The following is a 21377-nucleotide window of genomic DNA, read 5'->3' on the forward strand; positions in this document are numbered from 1 at the left end:
GCTTGAATGCGTGAGTTTAATTTGGATGATCATATGAACGCATTTCCATGCGCAACGTGGCCATCTTGCCCGACATACAGTTTATAAACACCGTCAACAAACGTAAAAAAGAGTTATATTTCACTCAATATTGTTCTGTCACAGCAACCAAGACATGACAGAGCTGCGCTGCTCAGCTGGTTAGCAGGACGGACAGACAGAAAGATTCACTGCAGCTGCACATTAGGCTAAGTGTGATCTGCTGACTTGGAGAGGAGAGAACACAAGTTTACCTGACTGCTGTTCCCGCACTTCACTCTCATTGAGTTTTTCTCTTCTGGTGCCTAGGATAGTCCCTCTTCATCTTCTCATCAAAGTTGTAAACATTCGCGTTCACCTTTGACAGGAAAGTGAGGTGGGGCCATCCAACTCTGACTGTCACTGCGTATGCCGGCTGGCTGAAGTTGATTTGCGCCGAGTCAGCTTTATCAGTTTTACATTTGTTTTTCAATGCTGCTCACTCTGGTGCGGTGCATAGGCTTCTAGTAGCCTACCAATGTAACAAAGTCTCCTGCAGAATGTAACCGAGTAAAAAGTCGATATTGGACTTAAAGTAAAAAGTTGCAACAACTAAGAATACTCAAGTAAAGTACAGATATCGAAAAAAACCACTTAAGTACAGTAACAAAGTATTTGTAGTGGAGACCGGGTATGGTTGTAACATGGGGAGAGTTGTAACAACACCAATTCCACAAAATAGAGATAAGATAGGAGTTAGGTGATCATTTCAGCATTTAACTACTAAGAGGTGCATTCAGAATATATCTAGAGAAAAAAATGATTTTGAGGTAAGTAAATTTTGTGACCTAGACTATATTTTGTTTAGTATCTATACTATTGCAGATATAATTGTTTGACTTATATTAGATTGAAATATAGTTTCTCAGGCAACATGTGATGCATTTTTTCCTTTCTAATTTAAACCACTATGGTAATACTGCTAGCTAAACACAGGCTGACAGGGGTGGGGTGGGTTGTAACACTTCTTTTAAAAGTGTTCCAACCATTTCTTTGATTTTAATATTTTTCAGAGTGCCCTTTGCAGTCTGGGCCCACCAAACCTGCACTCCAGGGTTACCAGCACTCCAGGGTTACCAGCATTAATTTGTCAGCACTGTGACCAGTACTCCCCATTCACATGTTGTACACATGTTGGCGTGTGAATCGTCACTAGACCTTTTCTATACTCGGTTGAAATGTGTATGGGCACCTTGTGAGAAGTCCCGGTACGCCAAAGTGTTGGTATACGTACCGGTGAATACCGGCCCACTTCAAGCACTGACTGTGACTCTGAATAAGAATATACACACATTGAAACACACACACACATACACCTATTTTTAGTTAGACCTAAGGATGTACAGATATGCTATTTAATTAGGAACATTTTAGTAGTATTTTTTAAGTATACTTTTAAGTAAGTTTATTTTATAGATAAATTTACATACACATACTGTTCATGTACGTGAGTCATCAGACAGTCTGTTACAGCAAGAGTGAAACATTGTTCTTTGATATCACTACCTGTTTTGGAAGCTTATCATATAGTGTGGCATCTATTTTTGATTCTTTTGTGTGATTGTTACAACTTACCCCAGCATGAGTTACAGCCCCGCTATTGGGGTAGGTTGTAACAAGGGAACACAATGCATTTGACATCAACTCACAAGGTCTGTGATATTCTTGTAGAGGATTGAATTGGTGCCATTTGTGGTGAACATATGTGGGTACTTTGTATAAAAATTTGAGAACTCTAGCTAAAAAATTCAGTGAGTTATAGTTACTGAAGCAAAAAGTGTTACAACCATACCCGGTCTCCCCTACTTTGTTACTTTCCAACACTGAGACAGAGACCATGGTAAACATGCTAACAATCAGCATGTTGGCTTGCTAAAATCAGCATTAAGCTCAAAGAACCACTGTGCAGTGTTGTTAGCGTGGCTGTAGACTCTTAGTCTAAGTCACCTAATGTGAAAATGTCATCTAGACATCTAAAGCGTAGTTTATTTGTCAAAAGACCCTGTCCCTCTTGCAAGTGTATCTATTTATAGTCTATTTATATCAAATTATAATTAAAGGAATTGCATCTTTGCTACAGATTTGGAACACAGAGTGGTCTTCAATTTTCAGATCAGTAGGCTATCTCTGGCTGAAAGGTAACGGTTTGACCAAGATGCAAAATCTGAAATTACTTCATACATAATAAATCAGAGGCCAAGACAGATGATCTCTTACACTTAAACCCACTGTACACTGCTTTTACCACAGTGCTGTACCTGAGGCGTGGATATAAGGATAGGGTGTTGCAGTAACCTACAACATGAATATTAGAGCACAAAAATAAAACCATTCTCTCAAAAAGGTGATGTTTCAGCTGAGTACTTCTATCCCCACCATCATTGGAGCTCAGTTTTCCTCACAGTTATTGAAAGCTTAGAAGCGCAGTGAGAAACAGGCTAAATGAAAAAGAGGTAGGAGAGTTCAGTTTTTATGTCAGCAGTGTGGCCTGCCCCCAGAATATAAATATTCATCAATGTGTTTACAGACAGAAGAAACTCATTATAATCTTTCAGTCATGGAAGGTCTACTGACATCTTTGAGTTGATTTCCAGTCTGATCTTAGAGCTGCAGCTGGGCTACCAGCCTGCACTGCACTAGACTGGATGAGGTCTGGAGTGATTCCCACAAAGATAACACGTCCATTTCTCTTCTGTTAACCCATGCACCTCTTGTCACAGTATCCACAGCGAATTCTGTTTTAACAGCTCAATCACAGCCACAATAATTCCCTCTCCATGTATCCATTGCCTGTGATATGTGTAGGCTTCCCCCATGTGTGGTTGCGTTGGCATGGAAACAGGAATGGCATTGTGAATGTGTGTATTGAATTTTTCACCCCTGTTCCCAGAGTTCCACCGTGAGGAAAGCCTGACGCCATCCCCTCCCCCCACCAATTACACCAGAGAGTAGGGGGGCAGATTCTTTCAACATTTCAGCCAGCACATGCACATAAAAACTCACTGCACGCCAACCTCCATGTTCCTTTAAAGTGAGAGTACAACCTCTGTAGAGCAATAAAATACATTACTGTCAAATTATTTTCATGTTCCATTACCTGTGACTAGATGTTATTCAGTTTGCTACTCCATGACTTATAAAGTGCAAAATATTATCAGGTTCAAGTATTATTTGTTCAATACAAAAATTAGTAAAATACTGCTCTTTAATTTATCTTCCAGTCATTATAACTATGGAGAGCGTTATGAGGGGCTAAGGGATAAGTCAGTTGCTACAGCATGACATTCCAGCAGCCAGCCTCAGGAGTGACCATTCTGCTTATGAGAGGCAGAGGTTTAAAGCTAGTTATCGCCATCTAGTGGTAGCAAAAGAGTAAACATCAACTGCCAACATTACGCCTTCATCCCCCAAATAAATAGACAGATCCAGGTGACAAGTTGTCACATTTACTTTTATTGTAAAGGTGATATTATTCCAAAATATTAACATGTTAGAGGGACAGTGATAAAGAAAAGGAGGGGAAGAGATCTACAAAACATCTACACAAGACTTTGGTAAGAATCTTGGGACACATTCTTATCAAAAAATTCCACGGCAAAAAAATAACAAAATCTTCTAATAATGCTCAAAATCATATAGATCTCAATCTTGGTGCATCTACATGTACAACAATATAGCCGGGTAAAAAGTCAACTGGGCATTTTGTGTCCTAGAAACAACTGAACAATTGAAGGCATATAAAACACTGGAATGGCTGGGCACCTGTGCTTTAAAGTCTGGAATATACTGTACTACTTAAGGATACCACACGATATAACAGTTCTTTATGTTATTATTAAATCAATTTATATTTCATAATTATATTTTTCAAGATATATTATACCACAACGAGTTTACAGTAACCTTGCAAAAGAGTCGTATGTGTCTCAGAGCTAGTTTGAAAGCACAGAAGAATCAGCCTAGTTTAAATCCAGAGTTTTCCAGTGAGATCTTTAAGTTCATCTTCTCGTGATGACAACTGACCTGAGCTCTGGATTTAACCAACACAGATTCCAGTATGTGCCATTTCAGCCCCAAGCAGAGTACACTGGATCATTGTACAACAGTGTGCCCCGTCCTGTTCCCAGCCCCACTCCTGTCCACACCACCCCCCTTCCCCTACTCCTTCCTAGCAGGGGTGCACGTTACAAGCCCTGATCTCCTTCCTGTCCTTGCAGCTGGACAGCTGGGCCGTCTTAAACCTCTGCTTTACTGTCATGAGCCGTTCTTGAATACCTCCACCGCACAGCTTGGTACATTCTGTCCAACTCGACCACGGCCTCATTTTACACCCTACAGACAAAAGTCAAAAAAAAAGTAAGAGACTGTCAGAATTATATGTGCTTGTCTGAGATTTTTTTTCAAATTTTCCATGTTGTGTTTTAGTTCTGATTGTGATGAGAGATACCAACCTGGATGCTCAGAGGTGACCTCAGCTCTGCCCTGTTTGCTCCTCTTCTTTTCACGCTGTTCCTTGCGTTTTTTCTTCTCATCGCTGTTGGCTTGTCCTCGGTTGCACTTCCTAATCTTACACTTCTTCCTCTGGATTGTTTCAGGACAGTTGTCTCCTCCAAACTGAGGTTCCAGCTTCACCATGCGGGTCCGGATTGTATGACCCTTCCCACAGGACTTATTGCACTCCGACCACTCAGTCCACTCTGACATGACACAGTCTATGGCTGAGGAGAAAGAATTAGAAATAGATTAGATTAGGTTTAGAGGACGTTGTGAGTACAGCTGAAAGCTGGTGTGAGAACTGAGGAGGACGATAGATCGGGAAGAACTATAACCTAAAACAAATGATACAGATGACACACCTTAATGAATCACACTAAGGTATATGGCTTTTTGATTCAATGTTCTGTGTACTGTAAGTCATGAATCCCTGCCTATGGAATACACTGCGTTTTATCATAAATTTATTCAGTGGCACCACAGAGAATACTTTTATGGTTTGCCAGAGGGTGTGATTTGTTTTCACATAACCACATGGCTCAGTTGTGGCATCCTTGCCACTGCTGCAAACTAACAGGAATTCACATGAAAAAAACACATACAGTAAATCCTATTCAATTCAATTTTATTATTTGACCCAAGTGGGCAGTTTGTGCTGCAGCAAAAATAAAAACACAAGACAATACACAAGAAACATACAAGATAGCCTAGAAAACTACAGCAGTAGGCCTGAACACATGCACAGGATGGCTTACACCAATGCACAACCATAGCCACACAAGGCCCATAGATAGTATAAAGCACATTGACTATTATCAGCATCCCCTAGCAACATAACCATTCAATGTAATATACATCAATATTAACAGAACATGACACATCTATATAATTCTTTGTTTAAGCAGTCATCACTCAGAAGAACAAGTTGCACTGATGATGTAGAATCAACACTTTATTATTATTATTTTATATATGTAACATCAAGAAGAGGATGTCAGCAACAACAGTTTGGCTTTTTTGGATTGTGCCATGACATGAACCTCCACACAGGAATATAAAGGAAACTCACACACACAGACCAAAACTTGTGCTGCATTCCAGTCAAAGTGGGATGTCAGAATTGCAGAGTGATAGAATGTGCACAACGCCAAACTTTAACAAAAAACTGTGATGTTTCTTTGCCAAGTTTACACACAACTGAACTCTCAGCAGTGCCCATAGCGTTAATTAAAACACACACCCAAACACAAGAAAAGAAATCTAGTGTACGCTGTCCACTGCAGTGAGAAATGTACATGCCTGTTTATTGGGGAAACTAAACAACCACTACACAAACACATGGCTCAACTCAGAAGGGCCAACTCCTTAGGACAAGACTCAGCAGTTTACTTTCATTTGAAGGATAAGAGACGCTTGTATTCTGGATTCTCAGTGCTGTCCTTTCATCCCTTCCCAGGAGATTGAAGAAACACGTTTTGGCCTCATGTGACAATGCCAACGACGGGAGTTCACACTTCGCCTCAAGTGACTAACCATAACGACTGTCGTTACAACAGCTAGGAGCACTAAGAACCAAGTGGTTTCTTGCACCTTGATAACGACCCCACAGGAACTCCCTGCCAGTTAGTTAGAACTGAAGAAGCTTGTATATCTGTCAAGGCACAACTTATCTGTTACCTCTCACATAGATCAGCAGAAGCACCAAATTACTGCACATTTGGAATAAGTACATAGGTAGTCCTTTCTCTGCACTGTGAAGTAACTTCCATCAGAAGTGTAGGTATCTGCATCAAGGCACCAGGTTGCATAACAAAAATGAAATAATCATTAATTTCCATAAATTACACGTATATGTGGGTGTATAGATAAAGTTGTTTATTACTTACGGCACTCTGGTAGCATACACTTCTCCACCTGTTCTAAATCTTCTGTACACTCTCCCAGCTCCACAGGGGACTTCAGCATGCGTTGTCGTGTCCTCAAACCCTTCCCGCACGTCACACTGCAGTCACTCCAGTCGGACCATGGAGTCAGCATGCAAGGGATTGTGTCTGGACACAAGTACCACATACACCCAGGGTTCACATGTGGACATTCAATATCAAACCCATACTTGTGCGGAATATTGTAATTTGAATACTACAGATTACATTTTTGAAAGAAAGCAAGACTCTAGCAATTTAATCATGAAGGGACAAGGAGCCAAAAGGTGATTAGAATGTTTTAGCTCTTCTGAATTCATTGTTTTGCTTTTGTTCGGCTGCAGTTAGGCTTGTGGCCCCTTGTGGCTTAATGAGACAATTTGCACCAGATTTGAAGTGTAGGAAGTGTCAGGATTGTGGTCCTGAAAATGTTGTTACTCACGACATTCTGGCATCATGCACTTCTCCACTTCTAGCACCTCTGCCCCACAAATGGAGCCATCTGCAGGAGGCATCTTCACCATGCGCTCTCTCCTCTTCATGCCCACACCACAAGTGGCACTGCAGACATCCCATTCAGCCCACTCTGTAACCAGGCAACTGCTGGGAGCTAAGGCCAAAAGGGAAAGACAAGGCACAGTAAACCCACAGCACAACTTACATTGGTTCTATAGTATGGACAGATACACTTGGTGCGTCATGTGTCAACAGAGAAGTCTGACGCATGGAAAGGAAGGGGGAAAGCTCACAGCAGTCCTCGTTGACCACACAGTTTTCAGTCTCCTCTGTGGGCAGGGTGCAGACTGAGCCATCATCAGGGAACTGCTTCACATAACGCTCCCGGGAACGTGTGCCCATCCCACAGGACAGACTACAGGGAGACCAGGTGATCCACTCTGACATCATGCAGGTGGAAGCATCTAAAGAGTCAGAGAACATGGAGGAAAGTGTTAAGCGAGCTTCAAGAGAGAGGTCAGGAATTTTGGCTTCTGACAAAATGATTTAAAGGCACAGGAAACTCAAAATCGTGAATTTGTATCTTAATCGGTGTCAGTTATGTAAGTTGTCACCAATTGCTGAATTAAGCCCATTTGGCCGTGTTTCGTCACAGAGAAAAATAGGTCCAAATAGAGAGCACAGCTCCACTTGAGTGACTGTTAGACAGTCCACAGTCTACTTAGTGTTGAGAGGAGGTGACTTCTGTATAAAACTTCTACAGAGCTTCCACAAAGAAAATCAATCTTTGTGTGCAGGACACATTTCAGTCAGAAAGGTATACAAAAAAAACCTCAGCTGTACACTGTTCAGTTCAGGGGGTGTACAGACATGTTTTACTGTTCCTGCTGCTGAAGCACACCTGAAATGTATAACAGCTTGTTGCATCATTACTTGTCTCTCTCTCTTTCTCTCTCTGCTGCACAAGTACACCCAGCACAGTGCACAGCTTGTTTTGACATTTTTGGGGTTGTTGAGTGGAACTGTGTGTTTCCACGGTCGTCACTGATTTTATTTGCATCTAACTGTAAAGGGCCAATGGTAATTTTTTGTCATTGTTTGATGAAACTGAATGTTCTGCACAGTACACCACCTCTATTCCTAGACTATATATGCAAGAAGTGCAATTCTGAATCAAGTTTCCTGTAACTTTAATTTTAGCTCCATATTAGCATGGACTTCCTAACCAAATTACACCAATGACATAAATTGTTCTCACACAAAATAAATGTAGATACCCTTCTAAGTGACTTACAGATTATGGTTAAAGCATACAATGACATCTTATTGACAATTGCAACTTGGTTTTCTTTGCTACTTATTTCTTAAGTAAAAGTTGAATGCTTGGTGGATTAAAGCACATTTGATGTGTATTTGTGTAATGAGGGAGAGTGTGGCCTAAGGAGGTCAACACATATATATATCAAGGTGTGCATAATTATGAAGCAGCTTCTTTTTCTAGGGCAAAGCGGGCCAAAAAGATTTAACTGAAAAGTCAAAAATTGTAAAATGCCTTTCAGACAGATGCAACACTTTTGAAATAGCTAAACTTTTGAGGTGTGACCACCAGACAATCAAACTTTTATTGCTAAGAGTCAACTGGAGTGCAAAAAGCTCCTGGAGAAGAAAAGACGAAAATTATGATGCATAAAAATGATGATATGCTCAAAATATTCACTTGCCTAATAAGTGCACACAGTGTTGCAGTAGTACCCTAAAGCAAACTTTTAAAAGAAACAGAACAACATTTCTGAACAGAACAACAAGTTGTGCTAAATAAAACAGCGTTAACTGAACTGGACTGAAACAGGCCTTCTGGCTTTTGGTAACACAAGGAAAAAAGCTGTCCCTACGATTAGCTATCCTATCTCAGCCAATTACAGTGCAGGAAAGACAATAAGGTGCTATTATGTGTATTGCTGAGTCTGGTTTAAATTTCCAGTTACACATAAGAAACTAAAACACCAGTCATTTCTAAACTTAAAAGAAATTACCACTCCGAGATACAGAAAAGCTTGTGGATGCTCTCATTGAAAGTAGGCTTGACTGCAGCATTTCTCCCTGGCTCTGCAAAATGTCTATAAATGCGTCAGAGTTTGTGAAAAATTCTGCTGACAGTTTTAACAAGACCAAAGAGAGCTCACATCATCCCTGTTCTTAAGTTCTTGTCCTGTCTTCCACTTAGTTTTAGGATAGATCAAATTGCTTGTCTATTCACAGACTTGTCCCCTGAGTACAATGCTTATATGATACACACATCAGATCTTTCTCTCTGTTCTCTACTGCTCACTGTACCAAAAAGTGAGAGGCAAATCAGAGACCTAGTGTAAAGCTGCCTTTGGGAACAGTCTACCTCTACATCTAAGAACAGAACCAGGCTTTCAAGTGACTTCTAAAAAAAATCACCATGCAACAACAGTGCTATTCTCCTACCTTCATTATGAATAACTTTTGCTTGACTAAAAGTTAATCAAGATTTCCTTTTTCCCCCTTTTTGACATACAGGTGTGCGCATTTTATGGGCTGCTTAATATGTCTGTGATCTCTCTGTAATTGTTATTTTCACTCAATGTAAATCTGGATCATAGCAGAGTGTTTTTGATAGTGTTAAGTGAATCCAATCAGCTCATTACTTTATTTTTAATGCTCTAATGCTTCATATGCTCTTGTAATCATCATATGTTTGAACACTTTTGAAACGACACAGACTCACAACCACAAGACGCTGGGAATGCTGCTAATGTAGGCTCATTAAAAATGTTCAGGTTCCATGCCACACAAAAACAACAGATTTTGTCTTGTCTACATAAATGTGTAGTCATTTGTTGTCAAACGTAGGAGACAGACGAGAGAAGAGAAAAAAGAAAAGGTCTTAGATGTAGGGGATCATCTACTCTCATTTATGCCTGCTATTTCAGATTAGTGAAAACATACAATTCTAATCTCACTGGCAGCTCTGCTTCAATTTTCTTTTTGTAAGAAGTATAAAAGTCAGTGGCTCCACCAGCAAGAATGATGTTTGTGCAATCAGAAATTAATATTCCAGTTTAGCTAACGATGCAGGCAAAAACTACTTCTATTTTCAGAAAGCTTGTGTTGTGTTGTTTTTTTTACATAGAAAATAATTATTAGTAAGTAGAAATCAGTTAATTTATCACTACTAGTAATACAAGAAGCAGCTACTAATCTAACCAACAGCCAGGGGTCAGTAGTTCATAAATGTATGCATGCTAACCAATAAACAGATTAAGTAATATTTAATTTTGGTGATGCAAACTATGCTGTTACACCACATACACCACATTCTTTCAAATCAATGTTATAATTGGCAAATGTCCACCAATACCTGACTAAGTGCACAAACTATTTTCTTTTAACTTGAAGGTTTGTTTCCTTGCTATACATCAACTGTACTGAATTAACTTTGTTTATATTCAAGAAATAAACCTAAAATATATTTTGGCTCTTTGTGTAACAGAATGTATCTGTAAAAAGTGTGAAAAAATACTCATAGTGGAATCCAATCAATCCGATCAGGATTTTTTGGGCTGATCGCCGATTTATCATGTAGCATTATACAGTATATTTATTTAATTAGTCCTAAAAACAATGTATTAAGTGTTAAAATTAATAGATGATAAAGTATCATGAAATGACAACTGTTTATTTTATTGCCAGGAAACATGGGCAACAAATTCCACTCCCTCTGTCTTTGAGACTTAAAACAGCAGCCTTTGCCTGGTTACTGTGAACGTCTTATAGCTTAACAAATATAGCTTTCCTATGAAATAAACTACAAAAACAGAACAAACAGTATCTTTATAAATTTACTTTAGCTATAAAAACTACAACATAAAAGGCTGTAGCCAAAATAATTAGGAGATAAAGGAGCACAGCCATCCTGAGTCGATGATAAACTCTCTTAAATCCTTGTGCAAGAAGCACTATCTTTGACATAGGCCTATACCACCAGCTTTACCAGAGGAGAGACTAGCAAACACTTTAACTTCACGCGAGTTTTTATTTGATTTTATGAAGGTTAAAAATACGGGATATTTACGTGGAAACATTTAAACGGGGGGATACCGTGTGAGAACGGAAAAATACGGGAGAATCACAGGGAAAAAGGTGTTATAACACCACGATCTTCGTCCACAGCAGCATTTGTATCAGAGTTGATCTCCGTCTATATTAAAACAACTGAAAACGCACATGTAGTGGCGGTTCACGTACACAGGACATGCACCTGCCGGTGTACACATGAAGCAGATGGTCTACTCCGCAGTTGCAGAAGATTTGACGAAAGAAGAAAGTAATACAGACGAAGAACCACACAGGTATTTTTTTTGTATTGACCAACAACGAGCTGGTACAGTTAGTGAAAGTAACACCAGAGTATGCTGGAAAACCGACTGGGAGTCGTCGCAAAGTAAATACAACGACATGCACAGTAACCTACAGGTGTTACTTACAGCATAAAAAATAATATAATATAATAAAAATACTGAAACTAAAACTCTTTCAGTAGCATTGTGTTTTTGCTTCATATGACTGATAAGACTGAATCAGAAAGCCAAATGTGAGTGTCTGTGTCATAGTTTTATAAAGTCCTCTGCTTTTGCCCACGGGGTCAGTGGCCTTTTCAAACAAATCTTCGGATTCGCTGTTTTAATCTGGACAGCAGGCGGAGACGTAGTAAAAGGTAATTATGTTTTATTAGTCATTAGATTAGATCAAATTGTTGAACACAAAGGGTGTCAGACTGACTGATGCCAAGTGATTATAGGGAGACAAAAAGATACATTAAAGCAGCAGTAGGGAATTCTTGTAAAAATTACTTTTTGTCATATTTGCTAAAACTGTCATTATATGCTGATAGTAGTACACGAGACAGATAATCTGTGAAATTAGGTTCCTCTGGCTCCTCCTACTGCACATGCTGCATAGCCTCGCGCATGCTCTCATTCAGTCATGGTCATTCTCAAAAGCCTGTGGTTTCAGAAGTTTTGCAACACAATGGCTGAGAAACAACCTCCAGCAATGAAAGAACTGTCCATCCCTTCTTTGCCAATAACAACGTATAGTACAAAACACGTGTGTGAACACGTCCGGGCTCCACACAGAGCTTCAGGCTCATTATGTTCAATACCATGGCGCTGATATGAATGATCAGCAAAAAGGCATGATGACAAACAGTGGGAAAAAACTTGAGAGGGACAGTGGTGTAATAGCCTCTCATTCCACTGTTAGATGTTTTTGCAGCTGCCTCTGAAGCCTGGGACGCCCTGCCCTGGGTAGAGAAACATTAGAGGGTCGTCTTTGAAAACTTGAGTCGATGCGAGAGGGGCCGGGGTTTTGTCGAGACTCTCGCCATGGCGAGCAAGCCCTATGCGGGATGAAGTTTCGAAGGGCAACTGGCGCCTTCTTGAGGGTTTCGTGGTAGGGTCTTAGCGGAGTGATACTAGAAGCAGAGAGAGAGGTGGAAGGTTTTGCATTGTATGTTCAATTGTTAACAACAGCTGCATTAAGAGAGAGGATTAAAAAGAAAACCTGAACAACCAGGAGACATAATTCCAAGAGTGAAATTACTCTCACCATCTTATAAAATATATTTAATGGCCTCCTGTAATTTAACTTGTCTTGCTATAAAATTTTAAAACCTGCTGTATAAACAAAGTGCTATCATTGCCTCTTCTTCTGCTCTCACTTCATTGCTGCTGTAGAATGGTACCTTGGGTATTATCGATCGCCTAATAACAATAAAAACAGTTTTGTAAACATGCCCTCACTTTTATAGTAAATTATGTAAGAGATTAATAATGCTCATAAAAGTGCTTAGTGGATGCTGAGGTGTCTATTACGTCATCATTTAGATGGACATTTTTGTTTTCCTTGTGAACACAATAACGCTTCAGTCTTAAGATAAATACTCACCCTCGTCACTGCATCCAGGCCCCATGCAAGGCTCAAAATCCTGGGTGTGTGGGCAGGGTACACTGAGGTCCAGCTGGGCCTTGAGCATCCTCTGCCTCATCCGCTTGCCCTTTTCACACGTAGCTGAGCTGCAGGCGGACCATGGAGACCAGTTGGAGTAGATACACGTCTCAGGAGTATCATCTGCAAGATGGTAAAGGGAATAAATATACTATAATAGCCTACCACTGGTAACTAAGTTTTTAATCTAGTGTAAGAGAGAGACAGAGAGAGAAATGGGAGCAGGGTCCAGACCTTCCTCCTTCTCCTCCTGTGCAATATCTGCTACAATGTCATCCACATAATCTGGCACAATGTTACACTGTTCGCCCTGTGGACACACAGACACAAAGTAATGTTGAAACATATTAGGTCCGTCTGTTTGTTAAACTTACAAATTCCCTTTAACTGTGGTATCCACACAGTACACGGGAAGACTGAATGTCCATGAATTCTGCAGGTGTAACTGAGTAAGGATGCATGCCTGTGTTGTTTGTGTAAGTAAATTATTATAAATGGGGTGTGGCAAAAGGATCACAGAATAAAGCTAAAGAATTTCTCCAAAATCCCCACAGCGGCCTCTAGATGCCACTGAAGGACCGCTAACTGTTTACCCCTTTCTGGTTTGCAGCCAGAGTTCCCAGGGAATGTGTTTCACCCACCATCAAATTATAAATATAAAAGGTTCAGATTTCATACAATGCTAACTTTGACACTGGTGGTGATTGGTCAAAATATCACCCTTACACAGTGCTATGAGATGACTTTGATTGAAGAAATATTACATTTCTAATTATATAAATTATACTGTATCTACTTTGAAGTAGAATTGTTTAGTGCAATACTACTACTACCAACATTAATAACATTTGGTAACATAAATTATATTTGACTAAGCTTACTTCTCATTTTTTATTCAATTTGGAAAGGAGCAAACTTGTAGACAGGATTTATTTTTCACCTTGTGAAACTCGATAAAAACAGAAAGTACATCCAACACTGATCAATTCCTGTACTGATGGACAGGACTGAACTCATCATCGTAGCTGCTGAGCAGTGATAAAGAAAGAGGAAATGTCTCTCTCCCTTCTTCTCTGTCTCTGCTTTTGAAGCTTTTAAAGACATGATGGCAACATGATGGCAGATATTAGAGGATGCCAGCTTCTATTTTTATACTGATCTCATTTGGCTGATTTATCAGTGCAGCGTAGAATCAAGAGTGTTAAGAGTTAAGTAAGTATATGTGAAGAGGATGTGCACAGAGAGATAAACTGGGAGTACTGGAGGATCACCTCAAAATACTAATAAAGCAAGGGTATCAGTGACTATGAAGAGAAAAAACAACAGATATCATCATATCTTATATATCGCAAACAGTGTATGACGGTCTGAATGTTTACCTTTATCTTTTAAATATGCTTCCATGATGTAATTGTGATCATTATGCTACAAATGCTACCAAGTATCACTTAATATATTTGCAAGAACAGCCGACTGATATGAAAACAGAGAGACCTTTCTGGCAATGCGTTCCACCACCACTCTGGCCACAGGAGTGATGGCGCCCCCTTCAGGGTCATAGAAAGGGCTCTGTGGATGATCCAAGCTGGTCAGGGGACGGATCTTTTCCTGGGGCACAGTGGGCTTGTTGGGAGACTAAAAGAAACACACAGAGGAACAGAAGCAGAGAAAGACAAAGCCGTGGGTCTTGGGGATTTTAAAAATAACACACTGTCAGGATTTGTTTGAAAAATACATTTAGCAAGTACAATGAGCACAAAGTCACTCAAAGTTACACAAAGGACAAGTCACAAAGTCAGAGAGCAGCTGTGGAGGAAGGCTGTAGTTTATGCGGGAGATGATCTTATTAGTCAACAGTAAAGGTCTGCCAGCATGGGGTTGATAGAAGCATCACCGCCAGAGGCTGTCTGGAGGCAGAAGACCAGCTCATCCTTCACCCCCCACTGAGGCCACCCAGGAAAAAAAAAACAGGAATGCACAGTTGTGTTTGTGTTTGTGAGAGAGAGGGAGATAGGGAGAAGGGTAATGAGTGGCCACTAATTAAAAGATACAGTAGAAGTAATGGCACAAAGGATGGATCTCATTACTCCGTCACAGGCCTGTGCCTTTAACAATTTTGTAACAGAGAGCCAAAGTCCCACCCCACTTCCAGAATAGCCTCTGTTCCTCTGCTGCACAATGTATTTTTGGATAGGGTTTCTTTCATTGATCATTCTGAAAAGCATTAACATGATACTTGTGGGAAATGATGTCCTTATTCCTTGCCAAAAGATAGTACAGTTTGAGCAAGTTGTTACTTTAACAAAGATATTGAAATATTTATTTTGTTGGCATTTAACATCTTTGAGATTTTATCAGTGCAAAACTTGTGGAAGTCTTGATGGACATCAGAGATGATCATATCCCAGATTAAAGAGTAAGTTAGACTGAATCTAAAAAGATATGTATGTATCATGTCCAGATTTGACAGAGTTATGAATCAGAGAACTAAGACTCTTTATGCTAATTGCGGTGTTTTGAAGAACCTTTATTGCCTCTCTATAAGCTGTATGTCATGGCCACTACTGCAGCTCCAACTGCTGACCGCGTTGATAAGCGGGCCAAATCAATGGGTCAGACTACAATAACTAACATAACTAACTTCCCATTGTTTTTAGAACGCCTGTCCCTTCACATCACGCGGTATTTTTGCCTTACGCCGCAAAGACTGGTGTGGTGTACAAAAGAGTGTGTGTGTGTGTGTGTGTGCGCGTGTGCGCGCGCGTGTGTGTGTGTGTGTGTGTGTAGGAAAGAGGAAAAATGAGAAAGAAAGTGTGAAATTATTCTTGAGGCCAGCCAAAACAAGCAAGAAAGTACAGTTCAGTGGGTTCCTCTGTGAGCTCCGAGGGACAAGCCACAGGTTTCACACATGTCGTCATGTCGAGTTAGGTCAAACACGCACACACACAGCTTAATCTATTAGTGCCGACTGCAGACACTGAACACGTAGCGGACAGCAACTCAGGGTGAGGGTGGGAGACGTTCAAGGCTGTTAAAGGAGAATTGGATGGGTGATGACAGTTGAATTGTTGCAGACTGGCGGTATGTGATGAGGTGAGAGAGGCAGTAATTGCGAATGTGAGCGGACAGGCAGATGAAGAGGAAGAGGTTGGTATAATGACAAGGTCAAAATGCGAGTGTGAAGGAAAGACGCTAGTGATGAGAGTGAGGAGGAAGGTTATCCATGGGTTAAAGGCGGCGCAGAGTTGAGTCACACATTCAGAGGGACCCTTTTGTTTTTGATGCATGATGATAATAGAGACCCCCCCCCCCCCACACACACACACACACACACACACACTATTTTAAAGAGATCTGTAAGTGAAAATAACACAGACACAGAGTGAGAAAACATCTCCGATTGTTTTATGTCTGAATGCATGTTTGGGAGTAAATCAGTGAGGTGGCATAATGTGTTAATAATTATATTTTTTTACTAATTAATCTAAATGTTTTTACTGACCTCATATGTCACACCACTGTCAGTGCCTGCATCCCAGGGGATCAGATCCTGGACCACCCTCTGGGCCCAACCACACTCCTTGGTACACAAGTCCTCAGCAGACAGACCCACATTCCAGTCTGGACTGGGCCCCATCATGGTCAGATAGGACATGAGGTGACGCGTCCGGTCCACTGAGAATTCAGCTGAGGGGGCGGCCCGCCTGAGGAAGAGAGAGAGAATGAGGTCTGAGTGATTCAAGGCAATTTGGAAGTGTGAGTAAGCTAGAGACAGAAAGAGAGGTGTTAGCTGCTTGTCAACTGACGAGTGAGAACCTCGAAAGGTGTGTCCTATAGAAGACCTGAGGCTAGGCTGCACCTGCTCCAATATAAATTAGATCGTCAGCCTGAACAAAACAAAACTGAATGATGCGTTTGGTTGCTCCCTGTGAACTTGTAAAGTCATACATTTCCAATTGTGTCACTAGCAAGTTGCCAAAAAAGTGTAAACACAAGAGGAAAACTAGGATAACAGGACTAAGTTTCTGATACCCAAGTTTACAAGTTGTGACATTTTCCTGGCAGTATACCAGGCCCAATGCACACTGAAGTTAGAACCTGCAAAAGAGATAAGGTAGAACCAAATGTTTTTGCCCAATATACTTAGCATACATCATAAAAATAAATATATACACCGCAGCAGAATGTTGATTAAATACATACCTGTATTCAATCACAAATGATACAGAATTTGGCATTATTATTTATTTATTTTTCACAAGCAACTTGGTCCAGATACTGCAGGTCCTGGTTCAAAAATATTAAGTTCATAAGCTTAAATTACTGATATGATTTAATTGAGAGTTTAACTGGGACAATGCGACTAAAAAACATATTAGTTGTCAAAATTTTTCACTTTCACACTCTCTCTACACTCTAATTTTCACTCGCATATACAAACAAAATGCTCACACTGTGGAGTCTGGTTGTTGTAAAAGGGAGCAGTGCTGCAACACTAGCAGGCTGAGGTGGACAAAACACATAAGTATAAAGTTAAAAAAGGATCCACACGTGATCAGGTTTATTTTAGCCAATGATCCATTAAAAAATGCCGGGGTCGGCCCCGACATGATCTTTAGCATTGGCTTGGGGCATCTCCTCACACCTACACACGTTATCAAACAAAGATCTAAGATTGAACCTTTGTTTAGCATTCAACAGCTATATGACATGAGGCTTAGACAGCACAATTGTGTCAGTGGCTGCAGTTGTTAAACTATGTCACAACCTTTTTAGAAAGATTGATGAAAGTGAAAGCACAAAGAGGAAAAGTAACATTGTGAAATGGCTGCTAAACTAAAGGAGCACTTTGATTGGAAGTGGGAAACTGTGGCTGTCCTTTTCGAGAAAGAGAAAGGAAAGGTACGTGATTGACAAGATAGTGACTGGTATATATTTAGTTGATTTATTCTGCACTCACCTTTCAAAACCACATCTATCTCCACACCGCACTTGCTCTCTTACGGCACAACACACACAAACACACACACACACACACACACACACACACACACACACACACACACATTTCTAGCCATCTGTCTTAACCAATGATTGACGGCTAAACTAATTACAAGAATTTTCCCAGCCAATCCAAGATTAATTAGGAGTGGGGAGATTCTTGTTGAAACATAGACCATTAGCCAGTGATTCCCTTTCACCTGTCACCATGCCCATATAAATCCATTTGACTTCAGCCAACTCAGTCCTGCCCTTGCACACTCTACTAATGATGTCCTCTGAGGCTGTGAAATAGCCCTTATCCCCCGAGAGCACACAACTTGACTCGACTCTCCAGGGTCTCTGCTCAGTGAATATTGCAAGTCTGAGGCGTCTCTCAGACAGCTACCTGGGTTCTACAAAAAGGTTAGGTGCAATTGACAGAAAAGGAGACACAGAGCACGACACCTCTGTAAAATCCTATAAAAGTAATGGCCAGAAAAGGTTTCCAAAACTATGCAATCTGAAATTTTATTTTATTTGATCTTTGTGATCCTGGTCTTACTAGCTAATAATACAACTGTAACTGTAGCAGACATTTAACCATTTAGCGGTCAATAAATTAACGGATTGTGGAATATCCATGACATCAATTAAAAGATCAATGGTTTATTTATTTATTTAAAAGTAAAACATTTATCGAAATTGTTTAGTCATTTAAATTTAAACAATTCTGTTGAAAGCTGTTGAAGGTTTCCTGCAGACAGATTTGCTCACGCAACAGTCAAAGCTCAGTCTGATCATCAATAAATTATTGCAGCGATGGAAAACCTCAATATTATGTTTCACATGTTTCTAATAAGCAAACATGCGTGTTTGAACAGAAGCTAACCCAGAAGAGGGAAAAGGCTCGCTACGCTACCATACAATACTATACACACATAAACCACTGCTATCAACCCCAAAAAGTAGTTTTGAGAGTGACAGAAATAAAGAAGGCAGCTCATTAACAGCTATATTTCTTGTCTTCAAAAGCTCCGTTGACAACCAGCTTATTTTTTAGCTGCTAATCAAATGTAGCCCGTGGAACAGCAAAGTAGTCCTCTAGTTATTAGGAAGACAGCTGGCAAGAAAGAGTGGGAGTGGGGAGACAGCAAGGAGCCAGCTGAGTGTCATGGAGGTACTGTAGCTGTGATGGATGCAACCATTTTAATGCAGTATATAAAGGGGGAAAAGTGGCATAGAGAGCGGGTGGACTAATGAAGAGAAATTCAGTAAGAAAACAGAAGGAAGATACTGTAGTGTGTAGCGTGACTTCGTAGAGAGAGTGGGAGGATATGGCGCAACACAGAGATTCAGAAGTAGTTTTTTATCAGAATAGTTTTTGAGAAAATGTAGTTCTCTAAATGAAATGGCTGTCTGATGGCAAGTTAAAGCTCTAAAATTATTTTACATATAGCGTACACTTGAATTGATTTTGAACACATTTTGCTGCTGACCCTGTCCACATCAGTACATTGCTTAGCTTCCGGACCGCTGTCTCTGCAGGTAATGACTAAGGATAAGTACCTCATACAGCCCCACGTCAAAAAACTCAAACTATCCCTTTAAACAGTACCTTCACTTTCCCTATGTTTAGTGGACTAAAATTAATTAATTAATTATTAATCAAATTCAGCCTCTGCCTCATTTCCTAAGGTACAGAGAAATTCAGACATCAACACCCCATGTTTTTTGTCTAAATGTAAACAGCTTGAAGGGAGATGATGCAGGGTGACAGTACTTTGACTATTGCTCCATGTGGCCAAAATCCATCCATCCATCCATCCATCCATCGTCAACAGCTTATCCTGCGTACATGGTAGCGGGGGCTGGAGCCAATCCCAGCTAACATCGGGCGAAAGACGGGGTACACCCTGGACAGACAAACAACCCCTCACTCTCACACCTAAGGACAATTTTGGAGACACCAATTAGCCTAGACTGCATGTCTTTGGATTGTGGGAGGAAGAGAACCCACACGGACATGGGGAGAACATGCAAACTCCACATAGAAAGGCTGGGGCAACCGGGGTTTGAACCCACAACCTTCTTGCTGTGAGGCGACAGTGCTAACCACTGCACCACCGCGCCGCCCCTGTGGCCAAAATTATGACTGAAAATTTTTTGTAAAGTCATAGTCTTAGTACAGGACAATAGTTCCACTATGGCAAAACAAACACTTTGGAGCCACATCTACCGTGAATTGTCTCTGACACACAGGAGCCGTGGGTTTTGTCAATCAGTGTTTCTCACAGTTTCGCTTGTACTGTACTGTATTGTACTGACATACAAAACAGGGTATTATCATTTAGAAACAACAGCTCTAACTCCTATAGCTAATCTGCCAGTCTGACTTCTCCAGGTTACACCTAGACAAATGTGCACAGGGGTGACTCAGATATGTTTGTATGGCAGTTTCCTGCTCATGCCACAGTACAAACCACAGATCCAGAGACAGTCCACGACCAAACGCTCCTTCAGGAAATGGTCTCCTGAGGCAGCGGAGGCTCTGAGAGACTGCTTTGAATGTACTGACTGGAGCGTCCTGCAGGAAGCACATGGTGAAGACATCAAGGGGGTCACACACTGCACTACTGACTACCTGAACTTCTGCATGGACGTTGTGGTCCCCACCAGAACGGTACGCTGCTTCCCAAACAACAAGCCCTGGATCACCAGTAATGTCAAGGACACCCTGAACAGGAAGAAGGGGGCATTCAAGGATGGGCTGAGATGAGCTGAAGCGCGTACAGGGGGAACTCAAGGTCCACCTGAGAGAGGCGAAGGAGGACTACAGAAGGAAGGTAGAACAGAAGCTGCAGCACAACAACATGAGGGAGGTCTGGGATGGCATGAAAACCATCACAGGCAGCAAGAAGACGTACAGTATTGCAGGAGAGGGGGATGCTGGGAGAGCAAACCAGCTAAACCTTTTTTTTAACAGGTTTAATACTCCAGCTCCCACAACCAGCGATGGCCCACTTCACACCACCATGTCCATCGCCACCTCAGACTGCAGACCACCCCCACCTTCCACACACATGGACAGTTCAACACCCCTCCCCACCACCATCACCAAGGATCAGGTGAGCAGAGAGCTGAGGAGGCTCTGTCCAAGGAAAGCAGCAGGCCCGGACAGAGTGTGTCCAAGGATGCTTAAAGCCTGTTCTGCTGAACTGGGCCACTCCAGCATGTCTTCAACCTGAGCCTGCAGCTGGGGAGGGTCCCAGTGCTCTGGAAGACTTCATGTCTCATCTCCAGCACCTTCGACACCATCCAGCCGCTCCTGCTGAGAGACAAGCTGACAGGGTGGACCCACGCTTGGTGACATGGATTACAGACTACCTCACAGAGAGACCACAGTACGTCAGACTGAAGGGCCACACGTCAGAC

The 21377-nt window shown here is 41.1% G+C and overlaps 1 protein-coding gene across 1 annotated transcript in view; it reads right to left on the reverse strand.

Moving 5' to 3' along the window:
- Nucleotides 1-3489: 3489 nt before the first annotated feature.
- The window catches only part of spon1a (spondin 1a), a 74363-nt gene continuing 56475 nt past the window's right edge, over nucleotides 3490-21377 (reverse strand). The window contains exons 8-16 of the mRNA XM_038702011.1: nucleotides 16465-16666; nucleotides 14457-14597; nucleotides 13197-13272; nucleotides 12903-13085; nucleotides 7223-7393; nucleotides 6916-7083; nucleotides 6438-6602; nucleotides 4509-4775; nucleotides 3490-4389 (exon numbers count right to left, since the gene is read on the reverse strand). Coding sequence (XP_038557939.1) covers nucleotides 4226-4389; nucleotides 4509-4775; nucleotides 6438-6602; nucleotides 6916-7083; nucleotides 7223-7393; nucleotides 12903-13085; nucleotides 13197-13272; nucleotides 14457-14597; nucleotides 16465-16666 — 1537 coding nt within the window. The 3' untranslated portion in view covers nucleotides 3490-4225. The remainder of the gene's footprint in view (nucleotides 4390-4508; nucleotides 4776-6437; nucleotides 6603-6915; nucleotides 7084-7222; nucleotides 7394-12902; nucleotides 13086-13196; nucleotides 13273-14456; nucleotides 14598-16464; nucleotides 16667-21377) is intronic.

The sequence above is a fragment of the Micropterus salmoides genome, unplaced genomic scaffold (genome assembly GCF_014851395.1).
Source record: "Micropterus salmoides isolate LMB-PRFRI ecotype aquatic unplaced genomic scaffold, ASM1485139v1 Ms_hic_scaffold_6, whole genome shotgun sequence".
NCBI classification, from domain to species: Eukaryota; Metazoa; Chordata; class Actinopteri; order Centrarchiformes; family Centrarchidae; genus Micropterus; species Micropterus salmoides.